This window comes from Colletotrichum destructivum, chromosome 7, assembly GCF_034447905.1.
Source record: "Colletotrichum destructivum chromosome 7, complete sequence".
In the NCBI taxonomy this organism is placed as follows: Eukaryota; Fungi; Ascomycota; class Sordariomycetes; order Glomerellales; family Glomerellaceae; genus Colletotrichum; species Colletotrichum destructivum.
This window is the reverse complement of record NC_085902.1, coordinates 2848674-2872449: the sequence shown is the minus strand read 5'-3', so window position 1 is coordinate 2872449 and position 23776 is coordinate 2848674. Positions and strand designations below refer to the sequence as shown.

General features: G+C 56.7%; 8 protein-coding genes across 8 annotated transcripts; 5 read left to right on the top strand and 3 right to left on the bottom strand.

Annotated features, from left to right (window-relative positions):
- Nucleotides 1–117: 117 nt before the first annotated feature.
- Nucleotides 118–2939, top strand: CDEST_11414 (Putative major facilitator superfamily, MFS transporter superfamily). Its single transcript, XM_062927570.1, has 5 exons — nucleotides 118–480; nucleotides 552–747; nucleotides 872–1091; nucleotides 1192–1916; nucleotides 2017–2939. Exons 1-5 carry the CDS (start codon nucleotides 295–297, stop codon nucleotides 2400–2402), a joined length of 1713 nt encoding a protein of 570 aa, XP_062783621.1. The 5' UTR covers nucleotides 118–294; the 3' UTR covers nucleotides 2403–2939.
- Nucleotide 2940: 1 nt separating this feature from the next.
- CDEST_11413 (Putative chloramphenicol acetyltransferase-like domain superfamily) lies at nucleotides 2941–4459 on the bottom strand. Its single transcript, XM_062927569.1, has one exon. The coding sequence runs from the start codon at nucleotides 4400–4402 to the stop codon at nucleotides 2948–2950; it is 1455 nt and encodes a 484-aa protein (XP_062783620.1). The 5' UTR covers nucleotides 4403–4459; the 3' UTR covers nucleotides 2941–2947.
- A 668-nt stretch (nucleotides 4460–5127) lies between these two features.
- Nucleotides 5128–7691, top strand: CDEST_11412 (Putative cytochrome P450). Its single transcript, XM_062927568.1, has 10 exons — nucleotides 5128–5250; nucleotides 5363–5455; nucleotides 5511–5580; nucleotides 5677–6009; nucleotides 6079–6129; nucleotides 6225–6405; nucleotides 6492–6596; nucleotides 6702–6972; nucleotides 7070–7230; nucleotides 7391–7691. Exons 1-10 carry the CDS (start codon nucleotides 5164–5166, stop codon nucleotides 7548–7550), a joined length of 1512 nt encoding a protein of 503 aa, XP_062783619.1. The 5' UTR covers nucleotides 5128–5163; the 3' UTR covers nucleotides 7551–7691.
- A 379-nt stretch (nucleotides 7692–8070) lies between these two features.
- On the bottom strand, nucleotides 8071–10076 carry CDEST_11411 (Putative hydroxymethylglutaryl-CoA synthase, hydroxymethylglutaryl-coenzyme A synthase, thiolase). The gene is made up of 5 exons (XM_062927567.1): nucleotides 9850–10076; nucleotides 9639–9741; nucleotides 8578–9518; nucleotides 8379–8510; nucleotides 8071–8320 (listed from the first exon to the last, which is right to left on the bottom strand). Exons 1-5 carry the CDS (start codon nucleotides 9904–9906, stop codon nucleotides 8183–8185), a joined length of 1371 nt encoding a protein of 456 aa, XP_062783618.1. The 5' UTR covers nucleotides 9907–10076; the 3' UTR covers nucleotides 8071–8182.
- A 796-nt stretch (nucleotides 10077–10872) lies between these two features.
- CDEST_11410 (Putative isoprenoid synthase domain superfamily, terpene cyclase-like 2) lies at nucleotides 10873–12350 on the top strand. The gene is made up of 4 exons (XM_062927566.1): nucleotides 10873–11319; nucleotides 11381–11467; nucleotides 11568–11754; nucleotides 11865–12350. Exons 1-4 carry the CDS (start codon nucleotides 10974–10976, stop codon nucleotides 12277–12279), a joined length of 1035 nt encoding a protein of 344 aa, XP_062783617.1. The 5' UTR covers nucleotides 10873–10973; the 3' UTR covers nucleotides 12280–12350.
- A 673-nt stretch (nucleotides 12351–13023) lies between these two features.
- Nucleotides 13024–15201, top strand: CDEST_11409 (Putative cytochrome P450). Its single transcript, XM_062927565.1, has 3 exons — nucleotides 13024–13425; nucleotides 13525–13980; nucleotides 14049–15201. Exons 1-3 carry the CDS (start codon nucleotides 13166–13168, stop codon nucleotides 14950–14952), a joined length of 1620 nt encoding a protein of 539 aa, XP_062783616.1. The 5' UTR covers nucleotides 13024–13165; the 3' UTR covers nucleotides 14953–15201.
- A 945-nt stretch (nucleotides 15202–16146) lies between these two features.
- Nucleotides 16147–21404, top strand: CDEST_11408 (uncharacterized protein; the record flags this gene model as incomplete). Its single annotated transcript, XM_062927564.1, has 2 exons — nucleotides 16147–16225; nucleotides 16300–21404. The coding sequence occupies 2 exons, from the start codon at nucleotides 16147–16149 to the stop codon at nucleotides 21402–21404; spliced, it is 5184 nt and encodes a 1727-aa protein (XP_062783615.1).
- Nucleotides 21405–21861: 457 nt separating this feature from the next.
- CDEST_11407 (uncharacterized protein) lies at nucleotides 21862–23607 on the bottom strand. Its single transcript, XM_062927563.1, has 2 exons — nucleotides 22974–23607; nucleotides 21862–22906 (listed from the first exon to the last, which is right to left on the bottom strand). Exons 1-2 carry the CDS (start codon nucleotides 23292–23294, stop codon nucleotides 22043–22045), a joined length of 1185 nt encoding a protein of 394 aa, XP_062783614.1. The 5' UTR covers nucleotides 23295–23607; the 3' UTR covers nucleotides 21862–22042.
- Between the last annotated feature and the right edge of the window lie 169 nt (nucleotides 23608–23776).

The window sequence follows — 23776 nt, the reverse complement described above, 5'->3', positions numbered from 1 at the left end:
CTTGGCCGGCTTGTCTATTTGCCCGCCATCCCTGCACTGCGTCTTCTCACTCTCGTGCCCCCACCCATGGTTGTGCCGTCGCCGTCTTGAATCTCCGGACTTATCTCTATCGCAACGCGTTGGAACAGTCAAGGAAGTACGCAAGCGGTTTTCTCCTTCATCCTATGTGTCCATTGTTCTGTTTACCAATCCATCTCTGGCACCGGGTTTTCGTTGCCTAGTTTGTGATTTCGCTCCTTTTTTGTTTTCGTATTCACACCCGTTGTGCCTCTTCGTCGACTACCAATCTCTGCCATGGGTTCCGCAGTGGATGAAGAGCAAAAGGTCACTGAACCTCAGCCGCTTGTTACTGGCGAAGATGCGGACCACGATTCCGCCGCCCAGCCGGACGGGGACTCCGAAGAGAGCTTGAGTGGTTTTCGTCTGATATCCTGTCTTGCTGCGCTTCTCATGTGCAACTTCGTCGTCTCTCTAGACATGGTGAGTCCCAGGCCGAATACCACAATGGAAATGAGGGCTTGAACGACGTCGAGACTGACTGGCTCACCCAGACGATTCTGGCAACAGCCATCCCACGCATCGTTGAAGAGTTCAGCAGCCTCGAAGACATCGGCTGGTATGGATCATCGTTCTTCCTCACCATCTCCGCCTTTTCCCAATTTTGGGGCAAAGCCTACACCTACTTTTCCCTCAAGTGGGTATTGATGACAGCCATTGTCATCTTCGAAGTTGGCAGTCTCATTTGTGGTACGTTATCCATCGGGAGTTTGCCCCCAAGGACCCAAGCGAGGGTGGCAGTCTTTTTTGAACGACTTCTCGGGCCCTGAGACTAGAGATTTTTTGCTAAGGAGGAACACTTTCAAAACTACAGGTGTTGCGAAGAACAGTCCGACACTCATCATCGGACGAGCAATTACAGGAGCAGGCGGTGCCGGAATCAGCAATGGTTGCTACACCATCATCGGCGTCGTGGCCAAGCCCGAGAAGCGCCCCGCTTACACCGGCATCTTGGCGGCCATGTACGGCTTCGCCGCCGTCATAGGGCCGCTGATCGGAGGCGCCTTCACCACGAACGTGACATGGCGATGGTGGTAAGTTTTTCTGCGGCGGCAAACACCCCTCCTTCTCCTCCTCCTCAACACCGAAAAATGACACTGGCTGACCTTTTGGGCCCGCGAGCGGCCGTCCCAGCTTCTATCTCAACCTGCCCATTGGAGGCATCGCAGCCTTCATTCTCCTCTTCGTCGCTCGCCTCCCTTCCTCCAAGATGGTCAAAACGACTACAAAGGAGGCGCTGCTCAACATGGACCTTGTCGGCGCAGGACTCATCATGGCGGCTTTCGTGTGCTACCTGTTGCCACTCCAGCAAGGAGGCACTACCAAGTCCTGGAGGTCTCCAACCGTGATAGGACTGCTCGTGGGGTTTGTCCTGCTCCTGGCCCTCTTCACCGTCCATCAGCTGTGGCTGGGGGAGAGGGCCATGATGGTGCCCCGACTGATGAAGCAGCGACGCATCATCTCGCTCGCCTTGTTCAACCTGTTCATGGCCGGCTCTTTCTTCACCTTTGTCTACTATCTCCCAATCTACTTCCAAGTCATCGGTCACTACTCGGCACTCGGGAGCGCGGTACAGAATCTGCCCCTGATCCTCGGGTCGACCGTCTTCGGCATCGTGGCCGGAGTCCTCATGGTCCCGGTCGGCCGCTTCCACATCTTCCTGATTTCCGGGGCTGCCCTGGTCGCCGTCGGCGGAGGGCTCACTTGCACCCTTCAGGTGGGCTTGGACACGGGCAAACACGTCGGGTACCAACTTCTCGTTGGCGTGGGTGCCGGGCTGTGTCTTCAGGTGCCGGTGATGGTTGGCCAAGCGTTTTCGCTGCCAGCAGACGTCGCCAGCACGACGGCCATTCTTTTGTGTGAGTGAAACCCTCCCTCCATCTGTTTCCTGTCCTGTCATTCCTGAATCATCAGGAACAATCAGCAAGACTAACACACGGCTTCTTCAAAACGGGGCAGTTTTCCAAACGATGGGTGGCACGATTGTGATATCCGCTTCCCAAAGCATCTTCACCAACGGGCTCGTCAACGCCCTGAACGCGGCCGGCTTCCACAACACTTCCTTGGTCCTCTCGAGCGACACGTCCCATCTCAGCAGCGTTCTCACCGCAGACGAGATGGCTGTGGTGTTGCCGGCTTACCTGACGGGTCTCCGGAATGCGTGGGCCATGGCTACGGCCTGCGGCGGAGCAGCTCTGCTTTCAAGTGCTATCGCCAAGTTTGAGAACATCAAGAACGTGACGCCGCAGCAGAAAGACGCCGTCGCCGAGACGAAGGAGGGCAACAAGCATTCCGGATCGTCAACCCCTGACGAGAGTTTCGGCGAGAAAGGAACAAGCGACTGATTGAAGGACTTCTCCTCCCAAGCCTCAGAGCGAAACAGGGAGAGTTAAGGAATTTAGGGTTGCTTTGGTGCTCCCATAGGTTAGGACACACTTTGAAACACGCATTGGTGTCAATTTCCTAAATACATAGATTACTGTTAGCTTGCATGTTTTTATTCGTGGAACTTGGCCAGGACTTTAGACGTAGTCCCGGTAGCCATCGACTACAGCTTGGTGGAGGAACAAACGGCTTCTCTAGCTCAACTACACCAGTCCTTGAACACAGTGGGGGGAAGAGCTCTACGCAGAATATTTGTGATATTCTAGTGGCTTGAGTACTTGGCTGAGAAGTGTTAACAATTTCCAGAGATAGCATTTTGCCATTGTGCTTTCTATGACTGCATCGTCGTCCTGTTTCTTAGAAAAACATATGCTAGTGTCTCTGTTCACAAAAAAGTACCCTCCATAGAACATTTCTTTCTCTCTTGATCATTGTCGGGGGCTTTTGACATCCCTCAACTTCCATGACCGAATCTTATGTAGGATAACCGTAACTACCAACGGCATCAATCTTCCGAAACTACATCCGTGAAGAAACTACGAAACTCGACGTCGTCTAGCAAGTTCTGCATGTGCTCCTTGTGCATGGTAACCTGTATCTCGGCCGACCCATCTCTGCGGCGCGGGAGGACGAAGCAGATGCCGTCAAAGATGCCGAGCGGGAAACGGAAGAAATCCGCCGTCTCCTGCCCGCCAAAGGTGCGTCCCCAGTTCAGCTCGTAGAAGCCGAGGCCGTAAATGGAACTCAACACGATGTCGTTGGCGAGCCACGTCGGGTACAGCAGGCCCAGGGCGCTGACGTCCGGGATGGACGCCGCGAGCTCCAGGGTCTCGCGCATGACCTCGGGCTTCTGGTGCTCTCGGAGGCTCGCCCGCACGAGCTGGGCGACGGACCCCCAGGACAGGGGGCCCGACAGCTCCTGCGTTGTTGACTCAGACCTGGTGTAGAGGACTCCGTTGCCCAGGTAGGTCGAGCTGATGGGAGGCTGGAGGAGCCTCCGCACGTCCATTGCCGTCATGAGCGTCGACAGCGTGGCCTCACCTGCCTTTTGCTCTGGGTTCCGTGTGCGAGCCCGGACGATACTGCTCCAGAGGATGGCCGCCAGAGAATCTGCCGTAGACACCCACTGAGCGGGGTCGTTCGCCGCCGCTTCGGCGGAACACCTGTCCTTCAGACGTTGGATGCCGTCGTTGCTGATGGAAAGGATTCTAGTTACCGGGTCCATGGGGGGCAACTTGGCAGCCAGGACAGTGCTCGATTCCTCTCTGGGGCGGTAGTCCAGTCCAAGCATCTGCCACGAGCGGGGGTTTCGTTTCAGTGTGTCATATTTCGATGACGGTACACTCGGGTTCAAGGTCTCGAGATCTGATGGAGTAGGACCGAATCGAGGCGTCAAGCCTGGTTCCGGGCCAGGGTTGGCGTCGGGCAAGACCTCGTCGTCGTTGGCCGCGATGCATATGTCGGCAGCGTGTTTCGCCAAGGCAGCCATGACATTGATCACACTCGTGCCGTCCATCAAGGCATGCGACGTATTGAACGCCAGGAAGCAACCACCGTCGATGAAGGTTGCTCTCGCAGCCGTCGTCCGACGGATGCCGGAATCCGACGTGGCTCTTGATGGCATGACCAAAGACGGAGGGAGGTACCGGCGCGGCATCCCCAACGCCTTCAGCTTTTGATACGAGAGATTCACCTCCTCTGTAGCGTTCCTGACCTCCAGCTCGGGGCTGACGTCGGGTGCCTGCAGCGTCTTCGTTCCCGGGCGGCTGGTCCCATCGTCACACGGCAAGATGAAGCCGCCAAGAACCGGGGTTTCCTTGATAAGTCGTCCATAGGCGTGCCTGAGCACGGCGCCGGTGCGCGGCTGGTGATGATTCGGACACGGAAAGCAGAGGACATGACAGTTGTCGATGTCGGGCATTATGTCATCCAGGGGTCCTAGGGTCCAGAGGTTGGCCATGTTGGGCGGCTGGGGGGACAGGGTAAACGGGAAAATGGTTGTCGTGGAAACTAGTGGCTGTACCAAAAGAGACGGGGATGATACTGTACGCTGCGACTGAGAGATGCAAAAGCATCATCTCAAGTAGTGTGTGTAGGAGATGTACACACAGCCAACCATCCGCGCTGGGGGGTAACACGACACTTACAAGGTACTCGTGCATACTTCAGGTGAGAGAGCCCCTGTCAAGCGCAGGGATTTCGTCGATTGCCCCATGGAGTAATACCCCCCTTGTCGGTGCATTTTCCTCGGCGGAACTTTTTACAAACGCCGCCCCCAATAACTCTGGAGCCCGTCGGAATCCTTCGGACCCCCCCCTCCATCTCACCACCTGTTGGACCCTGTATATGACAGAGGTGACAAGAGACCGAGGCGTGGCGTACTGAGGAGGATTTCTACCCTAGACTAGACCCTTAACGGCGCAACGCGTTTTAACTACTAGACGGAGTAGCACGAGTTGGCGCGGGTCATCAGGAACCAGGTCCTTCTCCTTACAGACCAAGCTTTTTATCCTGCGGATAGGTCGATCTCGGCAAGGGCTCGGATCCTGGTAGTCGGATGGTGCTGGGAGGTGGTGCTGGCCTGAGGCTTACGAAGGGACGGGACTGAGCGAGATATGTGATAATGATGATGAGAGAGCTTGCCCAAATACACTGAGCCTTGTGATAGCGCGCATCTCAACCCGGTCCTCAGTTTCCTTTTGCCAGTATTACGCACTCAATATGGATCATTTGCGGTATCTGGATCCATCCTTCGCCTTGGGCGTCCAACACACACTCGTCCGGACAGTCCTCTTCTGTTGTTCCGGAGTACGTGTTTAGTCATTTCGGCTCTTCCCTCCTCCTTCTTCTGCCCGTGTGCTCTCTCCTAGGACTGCAGCGCAGCGATCAACAAATGCGGAATGACTAACCAATTTACCAGGCTCTCTGCACGTTCCTTGCCTTCGCCTTGTATCAGTGGTACTTCCACCCGCTATGCCGGTTCCCGGGTCCTAAGCTAGCTGCCATCAGTAATGTACGCCGTAGCGCCTTTCGTGAAACCCCTCTCGCAGAGTCTGATAGTGTCACAGTTCCCTTACAGTAAGAGTTATCTGGGTGGCCGACAGCCGTGGGACATCCTCAAGTTGCATGATAAATACGGTACGACCTCACTCATCTACTTGTTTACCAAACTTTGCGGCAGGATCTTGAGCACAAAGGGATTTAGTTATACTGATGGATTTCTTTCGTCCCAAGGCCCTGTCGTTCGCATCTCCCCCAATGACCTTTCGTTCAACACTGCCAAATCCTGGTCCGACATCTACGGTGTTCGCAAAGGCCAGGCAAGCTGCTTCATCAAGAGCAACTTCTACGATGGGGGCAACTTCGCCGACCAGGCCCACTCCATCGTGAGCGAGCGTGACCCGGAGAAGCATCATCAGATGCGCAAGTTTCTGTCCCGTGCCTTTTCGGACACGTCTCTCAAGGAGCAAGAGGCCTTGGTCAACACGAAGATTGACCATTTCGTCGAGCGGATCGGAGAGCAAGGAACAGTGAACTTCACGCACTGGTTCAACCTGTTGACATTTGGTAAGACAGAATCGAGACAGACTTCGTTTCTCAAATATTGCTAACATGCTTTTTTTCCTCAATTTGCAGATATCATCGGAGAGTTGGCTTTTGGAAGAGACTTTCAAGGCATTGAAACTGGTAAGGAAACGTTCTTAGTGGGGGTTGACTGGGTTGACATTGATGTGTTTCACCGCTCGATGAATTTGGTTCTCACTGCTCACAATTACACACAGGCCAGACCCATTTCTGGATCAACGATGTTCTGGGCAGCATGTCCCAAGCAAGCGTTTCGGATACGCTGACGAGGTTTCCCATTCTCGGGAAAGCCTGGCTGATTTGCAACCCGGGTTGGATTTCCAAACTCATGGTGGCCGCGACAAGACACCAAAAGTACACCATCGAGTTGACCACGAGGTGAGACGAAGCACTTTTTCCCTACAGTTCTTCGAGCCCACGGGAAGTAAGAAAAGGAAGGGAGGGACTGATTCGGAATGACGCAGGCGTCTTCAAGAAGACACTGGCCGCAAAGACTTCATGAGCTACCTCCTCCAGGACAGGGACGACAGTTCGGATATTCAGCTCGCCGCTCACGCTTCTGACTTTGTGTGAGTTATGGTCCCCCCCCCCCCCCCCCCCCCCCCCCCCTCCACAAAAAAAAAAAAAAAAAAGGAAGAAAGAGTCTCCCCTGACCAGTTCAAAAACATTCGCAGCATTGCCGGGAGCGAAACGACGGCCACGACGCTGGCCGTGCTCTTTTACTACGTGTGCACAACGCCCTCGGCCAAGCGGGAACTGGAGCGCGAGGTCTTGTCGGCCTTCTCGGCGTACGGCGACATCAACGCGACGTCAGCCGCCTCCCTCAAGTACCTCCACGCCGTGTGCCAGGAAGCGTTGCGGATGTTTCCTCCCTTGCCCCTCGGCCTGCCGAGAGAGGTGCCAAAGGGCGGCGAGACGGTCGATGGGTTCTACGTGCCCGAAGGGGTACGTATTCTTCGCTCGTTAGAGTGATGACATTTTTTTCTTCTTTTTTTCTTTGGCTATTTCATGTGTGCTGTTTTTTGCTAACGCGGATGAACAGACGATCGTTTCCACCAACCCGTACGCAGCTTCCATGAGCCCCTCCAACTTCGAGTCGCCCGAGCAGTTCCGGCCCAGCAGGTGGTTGTCGGGTGAGCTCAAGGACAATCTGGATGCCAGCAGGCCATTCTCTTTCGGTCCCCGGGCTTGTCTTGGTAGAGGGTCAGTTTTTTCTTACTTTTTTCCCGCTCGTCTCTATGATAGACTTCCTTGCACTCCCTTTCCACCGTAACCCCTCATTACTCTTCGAGTTCTCCGACGTCCAGAGAATCAACCACACGCACACTTACAGTCTTGCTTACAATCTCAACGCATTGAACAGGCTGGCTTGGCTTGAGCTTCACGTCACCGTGGCCAAGATTGTCTACGCCTACGAACTCGAACTTGTTGATGGCTCCTTGGACTGGAACAAAGAGGCATGGATGAGTCTGTTGTGGAAGAAGCCGGACTTGAACATCAAGCTGACGAAGCGCACACGCTGAGTACGCTTGGCGTCGTCAAATTAGGCGCACACTAAAAGGCGCCACTTGAGCGCACCATAAGCTTCTAGAATATTGCCGCTGTTCATATATGGTTTTTATGGTTAGCGTCTCATACTTAAAAAGTAGATTTAAGGTTGCAACGGCCTCATGTTCATGTGTTCATCTCAACTAACTCCAGCAACATACAGTGTGCCACCCCATAATCAGGGCCATATTCAACAACCCCTCGAAAAGGGTAAGTGGCTTCAGAATATCTTTTGTGATGTCTTCTTCCTATTTTCCGTAAAAGTCCGTCGGTACGCTTGTGGGTTTGCTCTTTGACCCGACAAAAGAGTACTGAAAAGCTAGCGGTTCGACCGGCGCCGAGGATCTTACTCCCTGATTGACAACCCTTTTGGCAACTCTAGATAGCTCTCTCGCCAAGCAACAGTAAGTTTAACAGACAGAACCTACCTTTTTCATGCTTCTCACAGCACAAGGTTACTTACACCTGTTCCAATGATCCCAAAGTGCGAAAAGATCTGGGGGTGGTATGTCTATTGTTTGCTTCCTAATTCTGTATTGCTAGGTGCTGCTCTAAGATGTAATCCCCGATAAACAAGAGAACGCCTGTCATCTTCACATCATCCTTTCTACTCCTTCACGGCGTACGTCCTCCGGTACGCCTCATCAATCTCCTTCAGATAGTATGTGCCCGGAACCATGTTCTCGATGCTACCGACAGGCTCAAAGCTCTTGGCTCCATATGCGTTCAATCTTTGGCCACAGGCCTAGTTGTGTGGGGTTAGCAATAGCTTCGAAAAGGTTACAGTGGGGAGATTGGTTTACCTCTTCGTATTCTTCGGGAGTTGCGATCTTGCGCTGACTCAACCGTTCCATGATGTCAATCTTTTGGACCATGTCGGTAAGATCACCTGTGACCTTGACCGCAAACAGAGTGCTGGCGATTCCACTGCCGTACTGTGAGGGGCAGGAATAGTCAGTACAGATTGCGGGGGCGGGGAGCACGAGAAGCAACAAAACTTACGCTGAACATGCCAATCGTCTTTCCCACCGACTCCTTCAGGTCGATGTTGCTGATCAGGCTGATGAGGGAGCAGTACAGACTGGCCGTGTACATGTTGCCGCACTGCGTGGGGGCGGCGATGCACGGCTCGACGCGCGACTTGAAACGGTCCTTGGACAGCGTGACAAAGAGCTTCTCCAGTTCCTTGCTCTTCAAGGAATCCTCGTAGCTGAGCTCGCGGAGCTCGGCGGGGAGCTTCTCCCAGGCGCTCCGGTCACTAGAGAGCTTGTAGTCGTTGTACAACAGCCTTCCGTAGCACTTGCTGACCAGCTTGCAGTTGGGGGTGTGGAAGGCCATGTAGTCGAAGACGTCCAGCAGGCTGGCCGTGTCGGTCTTGGGCCCGTGACCGTTCGCCTTCACGTTCGCCTCTTCGACTCTCTCGCGCAGACGCTGGTAACAGCCGTCCAGGGCCGAGATGTAGCATCGGATGGACTCGTGTCCGTTGACCACGGGGAACTCGGCCTTGAGGTCGGGCTTGTAAAAGTCATAGGCGTGCGTCATGAAGGTGCCCCTGAAGGCCGGGTCCAGGGCAAGCACGGCGTCGGGGCCGACGAGCATGGCAACGCATCCTGCGCCGCCCGTGGGCCTCGACGAGGATTCCTTGTAGAGCGCAATGTCCGAGGCCACCACAATGGCGTCGCGGCCGTCCCACGAGCGCGACTCGACCCAGTTGACGGCGTTGAAAAGGGCGCTTGTGCCTCCGTAGCATGCGTTGATGGTGTCGATGCCCTCCAAGCTCGTGTTGCCGGCGGGTTCGAAGAGCTGGGTCAGCACGCTCTTGACAGACTTGGCCTTGTCGATCAGGGACTCGGTCCCGACCTCCAGACGGCCGATGGACTTGGGGTCGATGTTGTACTTCTTCAAGAGAGAAGACACGGCCGTGAGAGCGAGGGAAGCCGCATCTGAGGTCGTCAACGTCAGTAAAGTTGACGGATAGAAACGTTTACGGAAGTGTCACTCCGACACGGACGGTGCTTCCGTCCGAAGCAGCGCGGTTTGTCGCATCATGAGCAGCCCCTTACCTTCACGATCGTTGCAGAAGTTCATGTACTTGAGACCCAAGCCGATGGTGTATTTGCCGGCCGAGACGCCCTGGGATTGTTCAAAGAGCGACTGGTCCAAGGCCTGAGATCTGGATTAGTTTGCTGGGCTCGAGTGAAGACGATACGATCCCAGAGGAGGAGACCGCCGCTAGCATAGCATAGCATAGCATAGCATAGCACAATCACGAACCTGGCCGGGGACATAGATCTCCATGGCCTTGATGCCAACATTGTTAGGGTACGCCATTGTGAATGCTCGGATCGAAGAAGGGTGTGTACTAAGTGAGGGGAGGGCGCCGGTTGTCTCGGGGAATAAGCAAAGAGGCAGAGGGGAAACAGAAGGAGAGGTGAATCTTGCGAAGGAGGGAGGGAGGGAGGGAGGGAGAGAGAGAGAGAGAACAGTGTGGGCAAAGATTGTGGTCAGAGGAAAAGAAACGAGGGGGAGAACAACAGCGTCGATCGGGAACAAGCCGGAGGAGACCCTGACGAGGGCTAGCCGGCCAGCCCAGGCAGCAGGGGTCCATCCACCCATGCAAGCTCGCTACCCCTGTATTCGACAGGGGATTGGTACTAGCCTAGGGGTTGATCACCAGAAAGTCCCTGTAGTCTCCTCTGTAGTTCCTCTGTAGTCCCTCTGTAGCGCCATATCAAGAGTGGGGGGTTTGTTTGCTTCCGAAGCGAAAGGAAGCGGCACAGCAAATCTCATTTCGGGAAGCATCGGGCCTGGCAACCGACGGGGTCATCCGGCCTGGAATCCCATCCCTATCCCATCCCATCCCTATCCCGGGTGAAGGTGAAATCCTGCCAATCCACTGCAAGGCAGGCAGGCAGGCAGGCAGGCAGGCAGGCAGGCAGAAGCTTTTCAAGCGTGAAGCTCGGGGTGCTGGATTTGGAAGTTCATCTACCGGCCTCACGGCCCAAGTGCAGGAAACGTGCGTGCCTGGTGGCTAATCCTTTGCCGCAGACAACATCTACGCCAATGCATAGATGCAGCATGCCCCCCTTCTTATTTCTCCTTACGGTAACAGGACGGACTCGAGTATCTGCTCGGGAGGCGTCGTAAAGAGCCACTGCCGTCGAGATGGATGGATACCCAGGATCTCGGTTTGCCAGAGGAGCCTCAGAGGGGAGAAGGAGGATGTGTCTGAGTACGAGCCCGTGTATTTAAAAACTTGTTCAGAGTATCAAACCTTGCTCTCGGCCTGCAAAGTGATTTTGTGTTGACTGTTTTCTCGGTTAGATTGTGTTCTTTCAACTCTGTCGACCAACTCTTTTATACCATAATTTCCCCATCCATTAACAACACTGCCAAAAATGACTATCATTGTTCCTTTTCAAGATGAGGCGACGTACAACGGTCTGAGCCCTATTGGACAGCCGCTGAAGAGTCTCAACGGCCTGTCCAAGCAGAAACGACCGAGCGGGCGCCGCCCGATCCCGCCGTCTTCCTGGACTCCCGTCTGTCACCCCCTGGTCGACCCTGTCACCGCCGAAGTCGATGCTTGGTTCCTAGACAACTGGTCGTTCCCGAACGAGAAGGCTCGCAAGAAGTTCGTTGCCGCAGGGTTCTCCAAGGTCACCTGCCTGTATTTCCCCCTCGCCAAGGACGATCGCATCGCCTTTGCCTGCCGTCTCCTGGCGATCCTATTTCTGATCGATGGTATGTGAATGCTGTACATGGACTTGGGCTGGACGGCGAACAGCTAGCTAACCTCTTCAAGACCTTCTCGAATACATGTCTCTGGAAGAAGGCAAAGCATACAATGACAAGCTCATGCCCTTGGCACGCGGAGAAACGCAGCCTGACCGTAAGTAAAGACCTTTGTCTGGCTCGATACCGAAAACAGTGACAAGGGAAAACCCATGGAAATTCCTCTTGTACTCGGAGATTAACGCTTGGACTACCAGGCACAATTCCCGTAGAGGCCATGTTCTACGATCTGTGGGCAAGCATGCGCGAGAAGGACCAGCATCTCGCGGACCAGGTCCTGGAGCCCACCTTCGTGTTTATGCGCGCACAGACCGAGGGGATCCGCACAGAGATCACGGAGCTTGGCCAGTACCTGCAGTACAGGGAGCGAGACGTGGGCAAGGCGTGAGTTTGACTACCCATCCGGCGCCCCGGTGATGATGATGATGATTATTATTATTTTGACTTCAACTCGTGGCTCTTGATGTTAACGTGTGCCCGCTCGGATTCAACAGGTTGCTATCGGCACTGATGCGCTTCGCCATGGACCTGCACCTGAGCGACGAGGAGCTCGCCGAGATGAAGGAGGTGGAGCAGAACTGCGCCAAGCACATCTCCATAGTCAACGACATCTACAGTTGGGAAAAGGAGTTGAAGCAGTCGCAGGTCGCGTTAGAAGAGGGCTCCATCCTGTGCTCGGGAGTCAAGGTGCTCGCCGACAGCACGGGGCTCAGCATCGAGGCGGCAAAGACTTGCCTCTGGTCGCTGGTCCGGGAGTGGGAACTCAAGCACGAGATCCTTTCCTCGGAGCCCTTCGTCTCATCACAGTGCTCCAAGGCCCAGAAGCTCTACCTCCAAGGCTTGGAGTACCAGATGAGCGGGAACGAGCTCTGGAGCCGGACGACCCCGCGGTATCTGGTGGTTGATTAGACAGACGACGCCTGCAAAAAGGGTCTTGGATATTGTTTTTTTTAGATTGATCGCATCATGATGTCTTTTTTGGTAGATTTGCGTTTCTCATGAAATACGACTTGTCCTGATTACGTATGCCACTTCAGCTTCTTGTTGTTGTAATGGAGGTTTTGTGTACTAGACAACCCGACTAACATGACATTTTCACTTGTTGCAGTTTGATTAGATTGCTGTAATAGCTTGATTCACTACCTTGTAGATAACTGACGATAACATTCTAAGACTATAACCCTGTTCACTGACTCATGACTGGACTGCCTTTGTTTTGTTGACTCACTACAATTGTGCCAGCCGCGATTGCAGGCGAGTCGACACGTGTTGAGCTCTCAGGATTACAAGACTCGTTTGCTAAAGTGCTTGCTTGCCTCTGGTCTGCTTAGGCTTAGTGAAACGTCTGCAACTTTCAGATGCACCACTAGCCCGCCCCATCGTACCTAGTTCCCGCGTCGTCGCAATACACATGTTCCTGATCTTGGACGTAAGCTCAGATGGCCTAGCCCGTCCGTCTCCGTCGGCGTACCCCCCCCAGCTCTTATCCCCATTCGGCCATTGACCGGCAAGGAGTTCTCCGACATCCTTGCTCGGGACCCCGATCCCCTCCCCCTTCCCCGTCCATTCGGGGAGCCAGCCCACGAAAGCAGAAAATGCGCCAAATGCATCGGCCTGAATCCTCCGGAGCCGCCGTACAGAGTCAGCAACAAGTTGTCAGCCTGACAATCGTAAGTTCGAAGTTGGAAGCCATGGGAAGTCAACGTCAATAAAAGAGAATCATGTTATAGGGAAGAAAACTACCGGTGTTGTTGGCTTTTGCGTTCTTCTTCCTGTTCACCAGCGTCAGAGCAGGATGTCCAAATTGCAACTCCAGTGGTCCAATGAGACCGATTCCCAGTCGGCTTGGCTAAGCAGGCTGGACGGTCATATTCCAGGCGGCGAGCAGGGCCGGAACGTCCTGCTCGCGATCTTTTCGTTATACCTCGCCTATCAAATCTTTTGGGCGAGTTCCCACGACCCTCGCGAGCCAAAGCTTATCAAGTCCCGGATACCGATTCTTGGACACATTGTTGGCATCTACAAACATGGCTCTCGCCACTTCACATGGATTGCGTACGTTTTTCGTGGTTTCACCGTTCCTTTTTCAGGGCCTTCCCCCCCCCCCCCCCCCCCCCAAGCCCGTCACCAGTTGCTAACAAAGATTTCAACTAGTCAAAAGACGGGCCTTCCCATCTATTTGCTTCCCATGATTGGAGGTGGTAGGATCGCCATCGCCAACACACCAGAGGTTTTGAGTGCCATCGACAAGAATCCCACCGCCGTTGCCTTCATTCCTCTGGCTGCCCTTGTCATCAAGAAGCTCTCTGGCCTTTCTGCCGAGGGTAACAGGATTCTCTGCGGCAAGACTGCCGGGCCTGACAAACATGAGGGATACATGCACATCTTGTCGAAGGGCGTCCACAGCACCCTGGCCCCCGGCCGTTCTCTCGATGCTGTCACCAGCATCGTAGCATACGACCTGAACGACTCGATACAGGAGCTTCACGGCAAGACGACGCGCATGAACGTCCTCCATTGGTTCCGCCACGCCTTTGGAATCTCGTCCACCGACGGCATCTATGGCCCGGGGAACCCCTTCAAGGACCCCAAGGTGGAGGCCGGCTTCTGGTGCGAACCTTCTGCCCTTTCATATTTTCAAACTTTGAGGATAGTGGCTAAATCTTTGCTGTTTTCAGGGCGTTTGACGACTCCATCAGTGACCTTCTCATCAGTCCCATCACTAGGCTGACCTGCCCCTTCGGACACAAGGGCCGCGCCGACGCGTGGGCAGGGTTCGAGAAGTACTTTGCGAACGGGGATCACGAACAGGGGTCCGACCTCACCAAGGCACGATACAAGACGGCCGCCGACCTGGGCATGAACAACCTGGACATCGCCAAGCTCGAGGTGACCATGATCATCGGCATCCTCACCAACACCGTGCCCACCATCTTTTGGGCCGTCTACTACGTCTACCGCGACCCTTCTCTGCTGGAGAAGCTGCGCCAGGAGATCGCCGCCGTCGCCATCCGCGGCACGGACAAGAAGACGGGCGCCCCGGCGTGGACGCTCCCGACCAGCGCGCTCAAGGAGAAGTGCCCGCTCCTGACGGCCGTCATCAACGAGACGCTGCGCCACCGCACCTGCGGCATCTCGAGCCGCATGGTCACCGAGGACTGCGTCCTCAACAACAAGTACCTCCTCAAGAAGGGCACCGTGTGCGAGCTGCCCAACAACGTGCTGCACTCGAACGAGGCGTACTGGGGCCCGACCGTCAACGAGTTCGACCCGACGCGCTTCCTAAAGGACGCCTCCTCCAAGGAGGCGCGCATGGCCCGCGGCGCGTTCCGCCCCTTTGGCGGCGGCGTGTCCAGGTGCGCCGGCCAGTACCAGGCCATGTCCCAGATGATTGGCGGGTTGGCGCTGCTGATCATGAGCAACGACTGTGCCCCGGCCGACGGGGCCGAGTGGAAGTTTCCCGGCGCCCACGGCCACACCATCGCCGCCGCCGTCGACCTGCCCTCGTCGGATCTGTGGCTCGACGTCTCGCCGAGGAAGGGGTACGAGGACCAGACTTGGAAGCTGGACCCAAAGCTTTAGACGAAGCGGCATCCGCCATGGATCAAGCTTGCAGTTTTTGTATAGCGCGTAGTCAGGAATGACCTACTTTCATATCAGATCACTGGTTCAACCTGCTCTTGACGGGATTCTGTTTCCACTAGGTGTTGCCAGTCACAGCGAGCGCCTATATGGGATAGGTCTACATCCTAGGGTGCGTCAGGCAGCAGACATCTCGTCTAATGGCTGGCACCTATTATAGATCTCTTATGAATAAGAAAGCTTGTTTATGTGTGTTTAATATCCTTATCAGGACCTTTGCGACTATTATGGTCCTAGAATTGCTATCAAGTTGTCGTAATATGTTGCAGTGTGCTTATGCAAAGGTTTTAACACTTGTAGAGTTAATACACATCTACCAGACAGCTGACTTTATTACTCAGCAAAGAAGGAAAAGGTTAGTAGCATCTTAACTAGAAATATAAATCAGGCTTATTTAAAGTATTTTCTTAACTAGTTGGTCTATGTTTAGGTCCCTAAATGCTTAAAACATATGCGCGAGACAATTTGCAGCAGTCTAGCGTTAAACACCGTAGCCATGATAAGCAAGATATAAAACGTATGTTTCCTATGTTAAAGCTCAGTCTCTACAGAGACTTAGGGTCTAAAATAACCAGGCTGGGGACATTAACAAACTCACAGATAAGAGGCATACAAGGCCTTGTAACTCTGGTTGTCTACACATAGACATGGCATATGGGTAAGGGAACACATGGTGCTACAGAAATTCTGTGATCAAGTTTCCTTGCTTAGAAGGCCTCTTTACGCTCCTTCCTGACTTCTAGGTGCTCCTCAATGACTTTCAGATGAAAGACTGAGCTAATGAAAGACGAAGGAGGCTAATTTTCCATTCTGCACTGCTGCACAAATTCTTCATTCACGCGTTCCTTCCAGACTTGAACTCGCGTATTCAGTGTGCTGCTTTGTTCTTTTCTGGCCGAGGACTGATATTAGTTCTTTCTACAACAGTCCCTAGCTTTTCTTCTTCTTTCTTGCTTCCTTCTCTTGCAGACAGTCAGCCAAGGTTGAAGGATCACCGACAACAGCACATCTAAAGATACCTAAAGTTTTGCTGCATCTTTGCCTCCTATCTGCTCTTCAGATTGTTGCTAGTGAGTATCGTCTGCCGCTTTCTGGGTCTCTCACAGTTCACCTGCTTACTTTCTCACAGCAACTATGGCTACCGTCCGGCACCGGGCACGGGCGGTCCTCTGGGCACTGCTCTTATTCCAACTCTTCCTTCTTGGATATACGCGTAAGTGTCGGCTTGTTCTGTGACGGCTGTTAGCTTTTTAATGAAGAATCCAATGAGCTGACACTTTCACATAGAGGCCCAGTTGACGTCTGCATCACGCCTAGAGTGCAGCTGCGAGAACTTCAGCACTGCTTCAACCCTCCTCAGCAATGGACTGTCTTCGGTCTGTCCCTGCTCTTGCGCTAGGGTCACTATGATTCCGGTCACCTACACAACCGTCTTTACTATCTACGATCCCATCACTTCCGTGAATGATTTGCCAACTGTTCATCCAAATCGCACCGCTGCAGTTTCTAGTGGCTTCCAAACTGGTACCAGCACACCGACTGGTAATGGACCTACCTCGCAAACCTTTGTCTGGGTTAACTCGACCAGTGGCTTTGTCTCTTCATCGTTCATCACTCAGGACAGGGGTCATTCTACCGACACATCGGCCTCTTTTAGAACCTCCAAGTCATCTGTTCCTGAAAATCCCCTTCATAGGCTCTCATCTATTCTCTCAGGGTCTGCTCCCATCATCACTGTCGGCTCTACTACTCCTTCAGCCAACCCCATTGCATCGAGTGCTCTGCCAGCTCAGACAAACTCGACCGTCGTCACCGGCATCCAGAAGACGTCCGGCAAAGTTTTATCGACCATCTCATCGTCTGCAGGTCCTGCTGTCACGGCAATCGTTCCTCTCGGTGGCACCATCACCGTCGAGCCCCTTACGGCGACCGCAGCCCAGGCCGATGGGACTTACATGACCACCAGCGTCATCTGGCTCTCCATCGACATCCCCTCGACGACAACCGTCAGCGGCCAGGCAGTCGCCACCCGATTCCCCTCCTGGAGATGCATCTCGCTGGACATCTGCAACCCATCGTGTCTCGTCCCCGACGAGGTCTGCCTGCCTGCTCCATCTGCCAACCCCAACGGATATCCCTGGCCCGAGAAGCCCGCAGCGCCGCCTTCCTCAGAGAATGGTCCCTTTCAGCCGACTCCACCTTCACAGCCTTCTGCGTCCCTGACCGATTCCGCTGCTGCTCCTACCACTACCAAAGCCGGCCAAGGCACAAGCGATGAAGGCGGAGGCGATAAAGGCGGCGACGATGGGAATGACGATGACGATGGAGACGGGGATAACAATGACGACCACGGGGATGATGATGGTGGTGGTGACGGGGATGATGATGATGGTGACGGAGATGACAGTGATAATGGCGATGCAGACGACGATAATTGGGACGGAAACGAAGATGAAGACGGTCACGGGGACGATGATGATGGTGACGGCGATGGTTCAGACAACCACGACGACGGTGACGATGACGATGATGACTCGTTTCTCCTCGGCTTCAGAATCGACTTGGGCACCGACATCCTCGGCCGAGCTCTCCACGATGTCTTTGGCTGGGGCATGAGCATCGGCTTTGGCACCAACTCACTATTCAGCGGCATCGGAGGCGGAGGCGGCGGAGGCGGCGAGACGAAACCTGAAGAACCCAAGAAGTCTCTCACGACGTCGGCGTCGACATCGTCCAGCTCGACCTCGTCCTGCACCGTCACCTACACCGTCGCCCCTCACTGCACCCAGCCATGCGTCGTCTCGCAGATCAAGAGCCTCGGCGTAAGCAGCTACATCACCAGCTGCGCGACGGCGACCTGCCGGACCACGCAGCTGTGCACCACCGTCGACAAGACGACGACAACGACGTCCTTCATGACCAAGAAGCCCCAACGCACCGCGGGCTGCATGCCCAAGAAGTGCCCCGCCTGCCACCAGGACTCGGACACCCCCGAGGCTGCTCGGGCTCTCTCCAAGGAGCTCGCGGCCCGCCAGACCTTGTGGGACGATGTCATTCTCAAAGACGTCCTCACGGAGCCCGAGACGTGGCAGGAGGGCGAGTTCGACTGGTGGGAGAAGATGCGCCGCGTGGCCAAGTCGTACGGCCCGGGCCTTCACATCGACAGCAAGTACCACATGGACTCGTCGTCGTCCTGGACACCCTTCGGCAACGTGCCTCACGGCGGCGGCGCGGGACCCGTCTGGGGATGCACCATCGTCGTCGCCTTCTCCCCCCAGGGCGTCTACGCCAACCACCTGTGGGAGATCCCCAACTTCAACATCCCCTGGGACGAGGAGCACCTGTTCCACGTCGAGAGGGGCTACAACGAGGACTACTACTTCAAGCAGAACGTCGACATGTTCCTCCACCAGGGCTCCGTGGCCTTCCCCTTCCAGACCGAGTATCCGGCCCTCGCGCCCCTGATCGACCCGGGCGGTCCTCTGCACGCCAAGGACTTCCAGTTCTTCCGCACCATCGTCTTCGTCCCGACTCAGGCCGGCGGTGAGATGTTGTACAAGCGAGCGACCCGGAAGATGATCGACATCCTCTCAGGCAAGATCAACATCGAGAAGAAGCACATCACCATCTACGGGTACCGGCCCCGCGAGGACCTGGGCAAGGACTTCGACTACGACCTCGGCAGGGCGACGCCCCCGCCGAGGCTCCGCGCCTCGAACCCCTGGGACGGCCTCTTCAGCTGGCTGTACACCCCCAAGGGCCCCAGCGGCCAGAGAGAGCTCGTCTTGCGTTACGAGAAGGACATCATCCATCGGGAAGCCTGGTGCGGCGACGGACGCGCCATCCCGGACGCGCCCCCGTCCAACTTTGATCTGCGGCCGAAGCCGGGCGATGACCCTCCTCCTCCTCCCCCTACCAAGAACGCCATTCTCCGTTTCCGAGAGGAAAATGCCGCCGTCGCTACCTGCGGAAGATTCATCGTCTGCGGTCTCGGCAACCCGGAAGCCGTCTGCGGCGACTACCGCAAGTACCCGCCCCCGTCCCTCTCGGGTAGCCAGTCGTCATCATCGTCGCCCCAGAAGCGCCAGCTGCCGCCCTCCAACGGCCCGTCCAAAGCCGAGAGGGAACTCTCGACGGACATCATGATCGACCCGGAGGACGGCCTCGGCGGCGAGATCTGGTGGTGGGACCGCATGCGCAACGCCGTGGACGAGCGCGGCGCGGGCTTCGGCGGTCACCCGGACCAACCGGGCCACTGGTCGACGAGCGCCATGGTCACGCTCAACGAGGAGGTCGACGGCAGCGTCGCCGACCGGCCCCGGTTCGGCGGCGCGGGCCCCGTCTGGGGCTGCACGGCCATCGTCGTCGCCTCGCCCGAGGCCGTCTGGACGAGCCACGTGTGGGAGCTGCCCTCGCACGCGCGCGGCGAGGCGCACGGCAAGGCCGCCTTCGAGCAGTGGAGCAAGGTCTTCCCGCGGCCGACGCGGGAGTACTTCCAGGAGGAGTTCCTCGACTTCCTCGACCACGGCAACACCAAGGGCAACTTCCGGCAGCTGCACGCCTACAAGTTCCCCGGCCGCAACCCGGGCCTGCGGTACATGTTCATGAAGGGCGGCGCCTTCGACCCCGCCGAGCACGAATTCGTCTGGGTCGGCATCGTCACGCGCTCCTACAAGAACCTCGACGCGCCCCGCGTGCAGTACGACTGGCAGATCCAGATGGTCTACGACAAGTTCGTCGCCTGGGGCGTCGACCCGGACAACATCCGCGTCAAGGCGTATCCCGCCCGCCTCGACTTCACCGCCGGCGGGTCGCAGATCAAGCCGCACTGGGGCATCCTCAGCTGGCAGTACCATCCACGACACCGGGAGGGGAACCACGAGGAGAAGAAGATGCGCATCCGGTTCGAGAAGGAGCTCCTCTTTGAGAAGTCGTGGTGCGGTTTCGGCAAGAAGATCGTTGTGCCACCTGCGGAAGAGGGATCGCCGCCGCAGCGCAAGCGGCAGCAGAAGAAGAATGACGCTGAAGATGAGGAGGAGGAGGAGGCCTGCAAGATGTTCATCAGCTCCAAGGAGTCGTCCGCCTCGGCCATGAGAGTCTCGACCGCCGTGCCAGAGCCTACGCAGGCCTGCGCCAACGACGCCGAGTGTGGCTCACTCTCCTGTCCGGGCAACCGGATCAGTGCTTGCTATCACGAGCTGTGTCACTGCGTCATCCTCGCGAACCCGAACAACACCGAGATCCTCGCCGGTACGATCTACTCCACGCCAACAACGACTCTGGACGCCTCGCAGACACCCGTGTTTCCCATCTCGTGGCTTCTTCCGAACCTGACTTCGACTGTGGCGTCTCAAGGATCGTCCATCACGACGAACATCTTGTCGTTGAATAGCTCGACAAGCACATACTCAGCCAGCTTCATGTCGACAGGCTTCTCATCGATGTCGACAGTCTTCACGAGTATTCTCTCAGCGTCGACATCAGGCATCCCGTCCTCCCGCTCGTCCATGTCCAGGCCGACGCTCTCCGCCACGCAACCCGCAAAGTCTCCCGGCGGCGCCTGTACCACCAAGCAGGACTGCTCCGGCCTCAAGTGCGCCGACAACCAGTACAAGGACTGCCGCATCAAAGACGGCACCGGGCTCGGGTGCCACTGCTTCGACAGGCCGAACAAGATCCTCGACGTCTGCTACAAGGCCGCCGACTGCGCCAACGTCGCCTGCGAGGCCCGCCACACGCCGACCTGCCGACCCCTCGTCGACTTCGCGGGCGCCACCTCGGTCTGCCTCTGCGACGCCGACCCCGTCCTCCCCGGCGCGGGCTGCCTCGTCGACACCCACTGCGACGGCCTCCCCTGCGACGCCGACAACCAGCGCGGCGTCTGCGCCTCCAACGCCTGCCGCTGCGGCTTCTTCCTCCCCGAGGGCGCCGGCTGCTCCACGCACGACGACTGCGCCGCCGTCCGCTGCTCCGAGGCCGAGCCCTTCAAATCGTGCTCCCCGCCCCCCGGGAACGCCTGCGCCTGCTCCGCCTCGCGCCCGCCGCCGCGCCGCACCGAGGGCGACGCCTGTTCCGCCCACGACCAGTGCGCCACCATCGGCTGCACCGAGCTCGAGGTCAGCGTGTGCGAGGTCGACCGGTGCCGCTGCCGCGCCTTCGCGTGCCGCGCCCACACGGACTGCGCGTCGGCGCCGGCCTGCGCCGCCGCCGAGAACCTGCGCTGCGAGGCCGGCCGGTGCGCCTGCCGGCCCTGCACGGACAAGTTCAAGATCCTGGGCTGCGGCTCGGACGAGGACTGTAACCACTGCTGCGCGCGCGGCGGGCTGCCCACGTGCGTGTACGGCTGCCAGGCCTTCTGGTGCGGCAAGGAGTGCCAGTGCGAGCCCTGGTAGATGATGGACGGTTCATGGACGGTTGATGGGGGGAAAGGATGTTCTACCCCTGGGTTCGGGACTCGTGAGGAGGAGAGGGAACGGGTTCTATAGTCTATGGTCTATGGTTGTTGTTGTCGTCTACGGGCCGTGGAACTGGGAAAGAAAGGTTCGTCACGATGAGTCGAGGCTAGGGCGATCGATCAGTGAGATTAGAATAAAGATGAGATGGCTTTTCTCATCGAGAAAAAGCAGACATGACTCCGTGGCCTTCGCATCGTGAACTATCATAATAGAAGTGAGATTGGCTGCCGATCGCGACTTGCTTGGTCTACTGGATGTGATAAGACTTCACTACCGGCCATGGTTCATATCAGCATCGAGGACGAGCTATAAGAGCAATATGGAAGCCAAAGTAAGGGCGAAAAGAACCATTTGCGTTTCACACCCTTCAACACCACGAGAGGCATGCCGTGACGGAAAATAGTTATTACTATGAAAGGTGTAGCCCGGATTCGTCCCAATACAGAGGAGACAACTCTCTCTCTCACTCTGTCCCTAAGTTCCATAAACGCCAATCCCGTCTCAGTCGTAAGCCATAACCCCGTTCCATAAAGCATCGCTATCAATGATAACCAGTCCAGCCAGCAGCACGCCGCTCAGGGGTTCAGCCCCAAGCTCGCTGCGCTCTCGCCCACTTGCAGCTCCTCGTCGGGCACGCCGACCGCCACGCTGCTGGCGACGCTCATCGTCGTCAGGGACCGTTCCCGCTCGCCTCCCGGTCGTTGTGCGCCGGCGATGCCCGCTCCGCCAGTCGTCACCCCCACGCCGGGCACCGTTCCCGTCGCGGCGGCACTAGCGGTGCTCTCGCTCCCCCTCCTCTCGCGCCCGGCCGTCCGCTCCCGGACGAGCTTCTCCAGGTCGCGGATCCTTTGCTTCAGCGCCTCGTTCTCCTTCTTGACGTTCTCCAACTCCTGACGGTGCAGTGCCGTCTCCTCGTACCTCGACGTTGTCGGTATGAGACCAGGCGACAGCTGCGACTCGCTGCCGCCTCCGGGCGTGTGGGCTACAGACGCACCCCCTGTGTGCTGCTGCTGCTGGTGCTGGTGCTGCTGTTGCGGCAGGCGTTGTTGTTGAAAATACGTCAGGCCACCGCCGCTCGGGTCCAGGTAGTGCTGCGAGGGCGCCGGCGAGGACGACAAGCTGTGACGTGAGGCGGCGCTGTCTTGACGGGTGGGGTTCGAGGGTCTCGGCACGGACATGGACATGGGTACGGAAGCAGTGGACGCGGAGGCCGAGCCTGCGACGGCATTCAGGCTTCGGGCGCTGGCGTTCGACGCGGTGCGGTGGTGTCGGCGGGAGCTGTTGGATGGAACGGAGGGGGTAGAGAAGGCGGCGCCGGACAGGAGGTGGGTATCGGGGGCTTCGGGCGCGTTGGAGGCGGATGTCGACGAGGCGTTCGAGACGACCGAGGCGTTCTGCGCCGTGCGGAGGAGCTGGAGCTCTCGTGTAAGACGGTTCACCTGTGTTTCTCCTTGGTTAGATGTTTGGTGCCTCTATCAAGAGCACCGCGTGTCACACAGAACGTACCACTGCCTCTTGCTCCTTCTCGAGCTGCATGTGAAGGTCGGACGCCGTGATGGGTCGCGGGTGGCGGATGGGGCCCGGGCCGGAGACGGCTGGCTCGGGAGCGGCCGGGGGCGACGCGAGTGGTGCCGGGGCCATTGGCGGAGACCCAACGGCGGCGCTAGAGGGGTGAGGGTGGTTGACGGTATTCTGGTTCGAGGGGAGGATGTTGAGGGACGAGTCTGACGCTTGCGCCGGAAGCGGAGGAGGCGGCATCTGGTGGGAGGAGCGTCGGGAGGCGCTCTGCGGATATGGCGATGCGGGAACAGAGTTAAGGTCAGGCATGGTGGGCGAATGTATCGAGGACGACGGAGATGAATGTGGAGAAAGAGGCTGCTATCGCTCGTAACTGGAGGTCGATGCGAGGGCGAAGAAGCTTTTGTTTCCGTATGTAAAGTATCCGACGATGGTGGTGTAATTATCATCAGACGCGTGGTTCTGTGTGCTGGCCAACGGTCGATGGTCAACACGCCATGAGTCGTCCAATCTGAGCAGTGCAATGGGAGGGGCCGACAATAGGGGAAATGGGGGGTTTGGTTTGTTTGTTTGTTTGTTCCGGGTTGCTTGGTTTGGGAGCTCCGGTCAATCATGCTTCATGCGTTGCATTGCCTTGTTGCGTTAATCTCCCCTCCCCCCCCAACGGACGTCTAGCCACAACTCCGCTTCTGCCACTCTTCAGCCACGTCTAAGCCACTGACCTATCTTATCTTTGGCCGTATCTTATCTTTGCTTATCGGCTCAAACACACGTGATTATCCGCTCCAAGG

Coding starts and splice junctions, on each gene's coding strand:
- CDEST_11411 (XM_062927567.1), bottom strand. CDS start 9,906: ATGGCGTACCCTAACAATGTTGGCATCAAGGCCATGGAGATCTATGTC. Junction 8,511..8,577: donor AGACGATTGGCATGTTCAGC/GTAAGTTTTGTT, acceptor TGCCCCTCACAG/TACGGCAGTGGAATCGCCAG. Junction 8,321..8,378: donor CTCCCGAAGAATACGAAGAG/GTAAACCAATCT, acceptor CCACACAACTAG/GCCTGTGGCCAAAGATTGAA.
- CDEST_11412 (XM_062927568.1), top strand. CDS start 5,164: ATGGATCATTTGCGGTATCTGGATCCATCCTTCGCCTTGGGCGTCCAA. Junction 5,456..5,510: donor AGCTAGCTGCCATCAGTAAT/GTACGCCGTAGC, acceptor ATAGTGTCACAG/TTCCCTTACAGTAAGAGTTA. Junction 5,581..5,676: donor CAAGTTGCATGATAAATACG/GTACGACCTCAC, acceptor TTTCGTCCCAAG/GCCCTGTCGTTCGCATCTCC.
- CDEST_11409 (XM_062927565.1), top strand. CDS start 13,166: ATGTCCAAATTGCAACTCCAGTGGTCCAATGAGACCGATTCCCAGTCG. Junction 13,426..13,524: donor CGCCACTTCACATGGATTGC/GTACGTTTTTCG, acceptor GATTTCAACTAG/TCAAAAGACGGGCCTTCCCA. Junction 13,981..14,048: donor AAGGTGGAGGCCGGCTTCTG/GTGCGAACCTTC, acceptor TGCTGTTTTCAG/GGCGTTTGACGACTCCATCA.
- CDEST_11410 (XM_062927566.1), top strand. CDS start 10,974: ATGACTATCATTGTTCCTTTTCAAGATGAGGCGACGTACAACGGTCTG. Junction 11,320..11,380: donor GATCCTATTTCTGATCGATG/GTATGTGAATGC, acceptor AACCTCTTCAAG/ACCTTCTCGAATACATGTCT. Junction 11,468..11,567: donor CGGAGAAACGCAGCCTGACC/GTAAGTAAAGAC, acceptor TTGGACTACCAG/GCACAATTCCCGTAGAGGCC.
- CDEST_11407 (XM_062927563.1), bottom strand. CDS start 23,294: ATGCCTGACCTTAACTCTGTTCCCGCATCGCCATATCCGCAGAGCGCC. Junction 22,907..22,973: donor AGAAGGAGCAAGAGGCAGTG/GTACGTTCTGTG, acceptor GGAGAAACACAG/GTGAACCGTCTTACACGAGA.
- CDEST_11413 (XM_062927569.1), bottom strand. CDS start 4,402: ATGGCCAACCTCTGGACCCTAGGACCCCTGGATGACATAATGCCCGAC.
- CDEST_11414 (XM_062927570.1), top strand. CDS start 295: ATGGGTTCCGCAGTGGATGAAGAGCAAAAGGTCACTGAACCTCAGCCG. Junction 481..551: donor TCGTCGTCTCTCTAGACATG/GTGAGTCCCAGG, acceptor TGGCTCACCCAG/ACGATTCTGGCAACAGCCAT. Junction 1,092..1,191: donor AACGTGACATGGCGATGGTG/GTAAGTTTTTCT, acceptor CGGCCGTCCCAG/CTTCTATCTCAACCTGCCCA.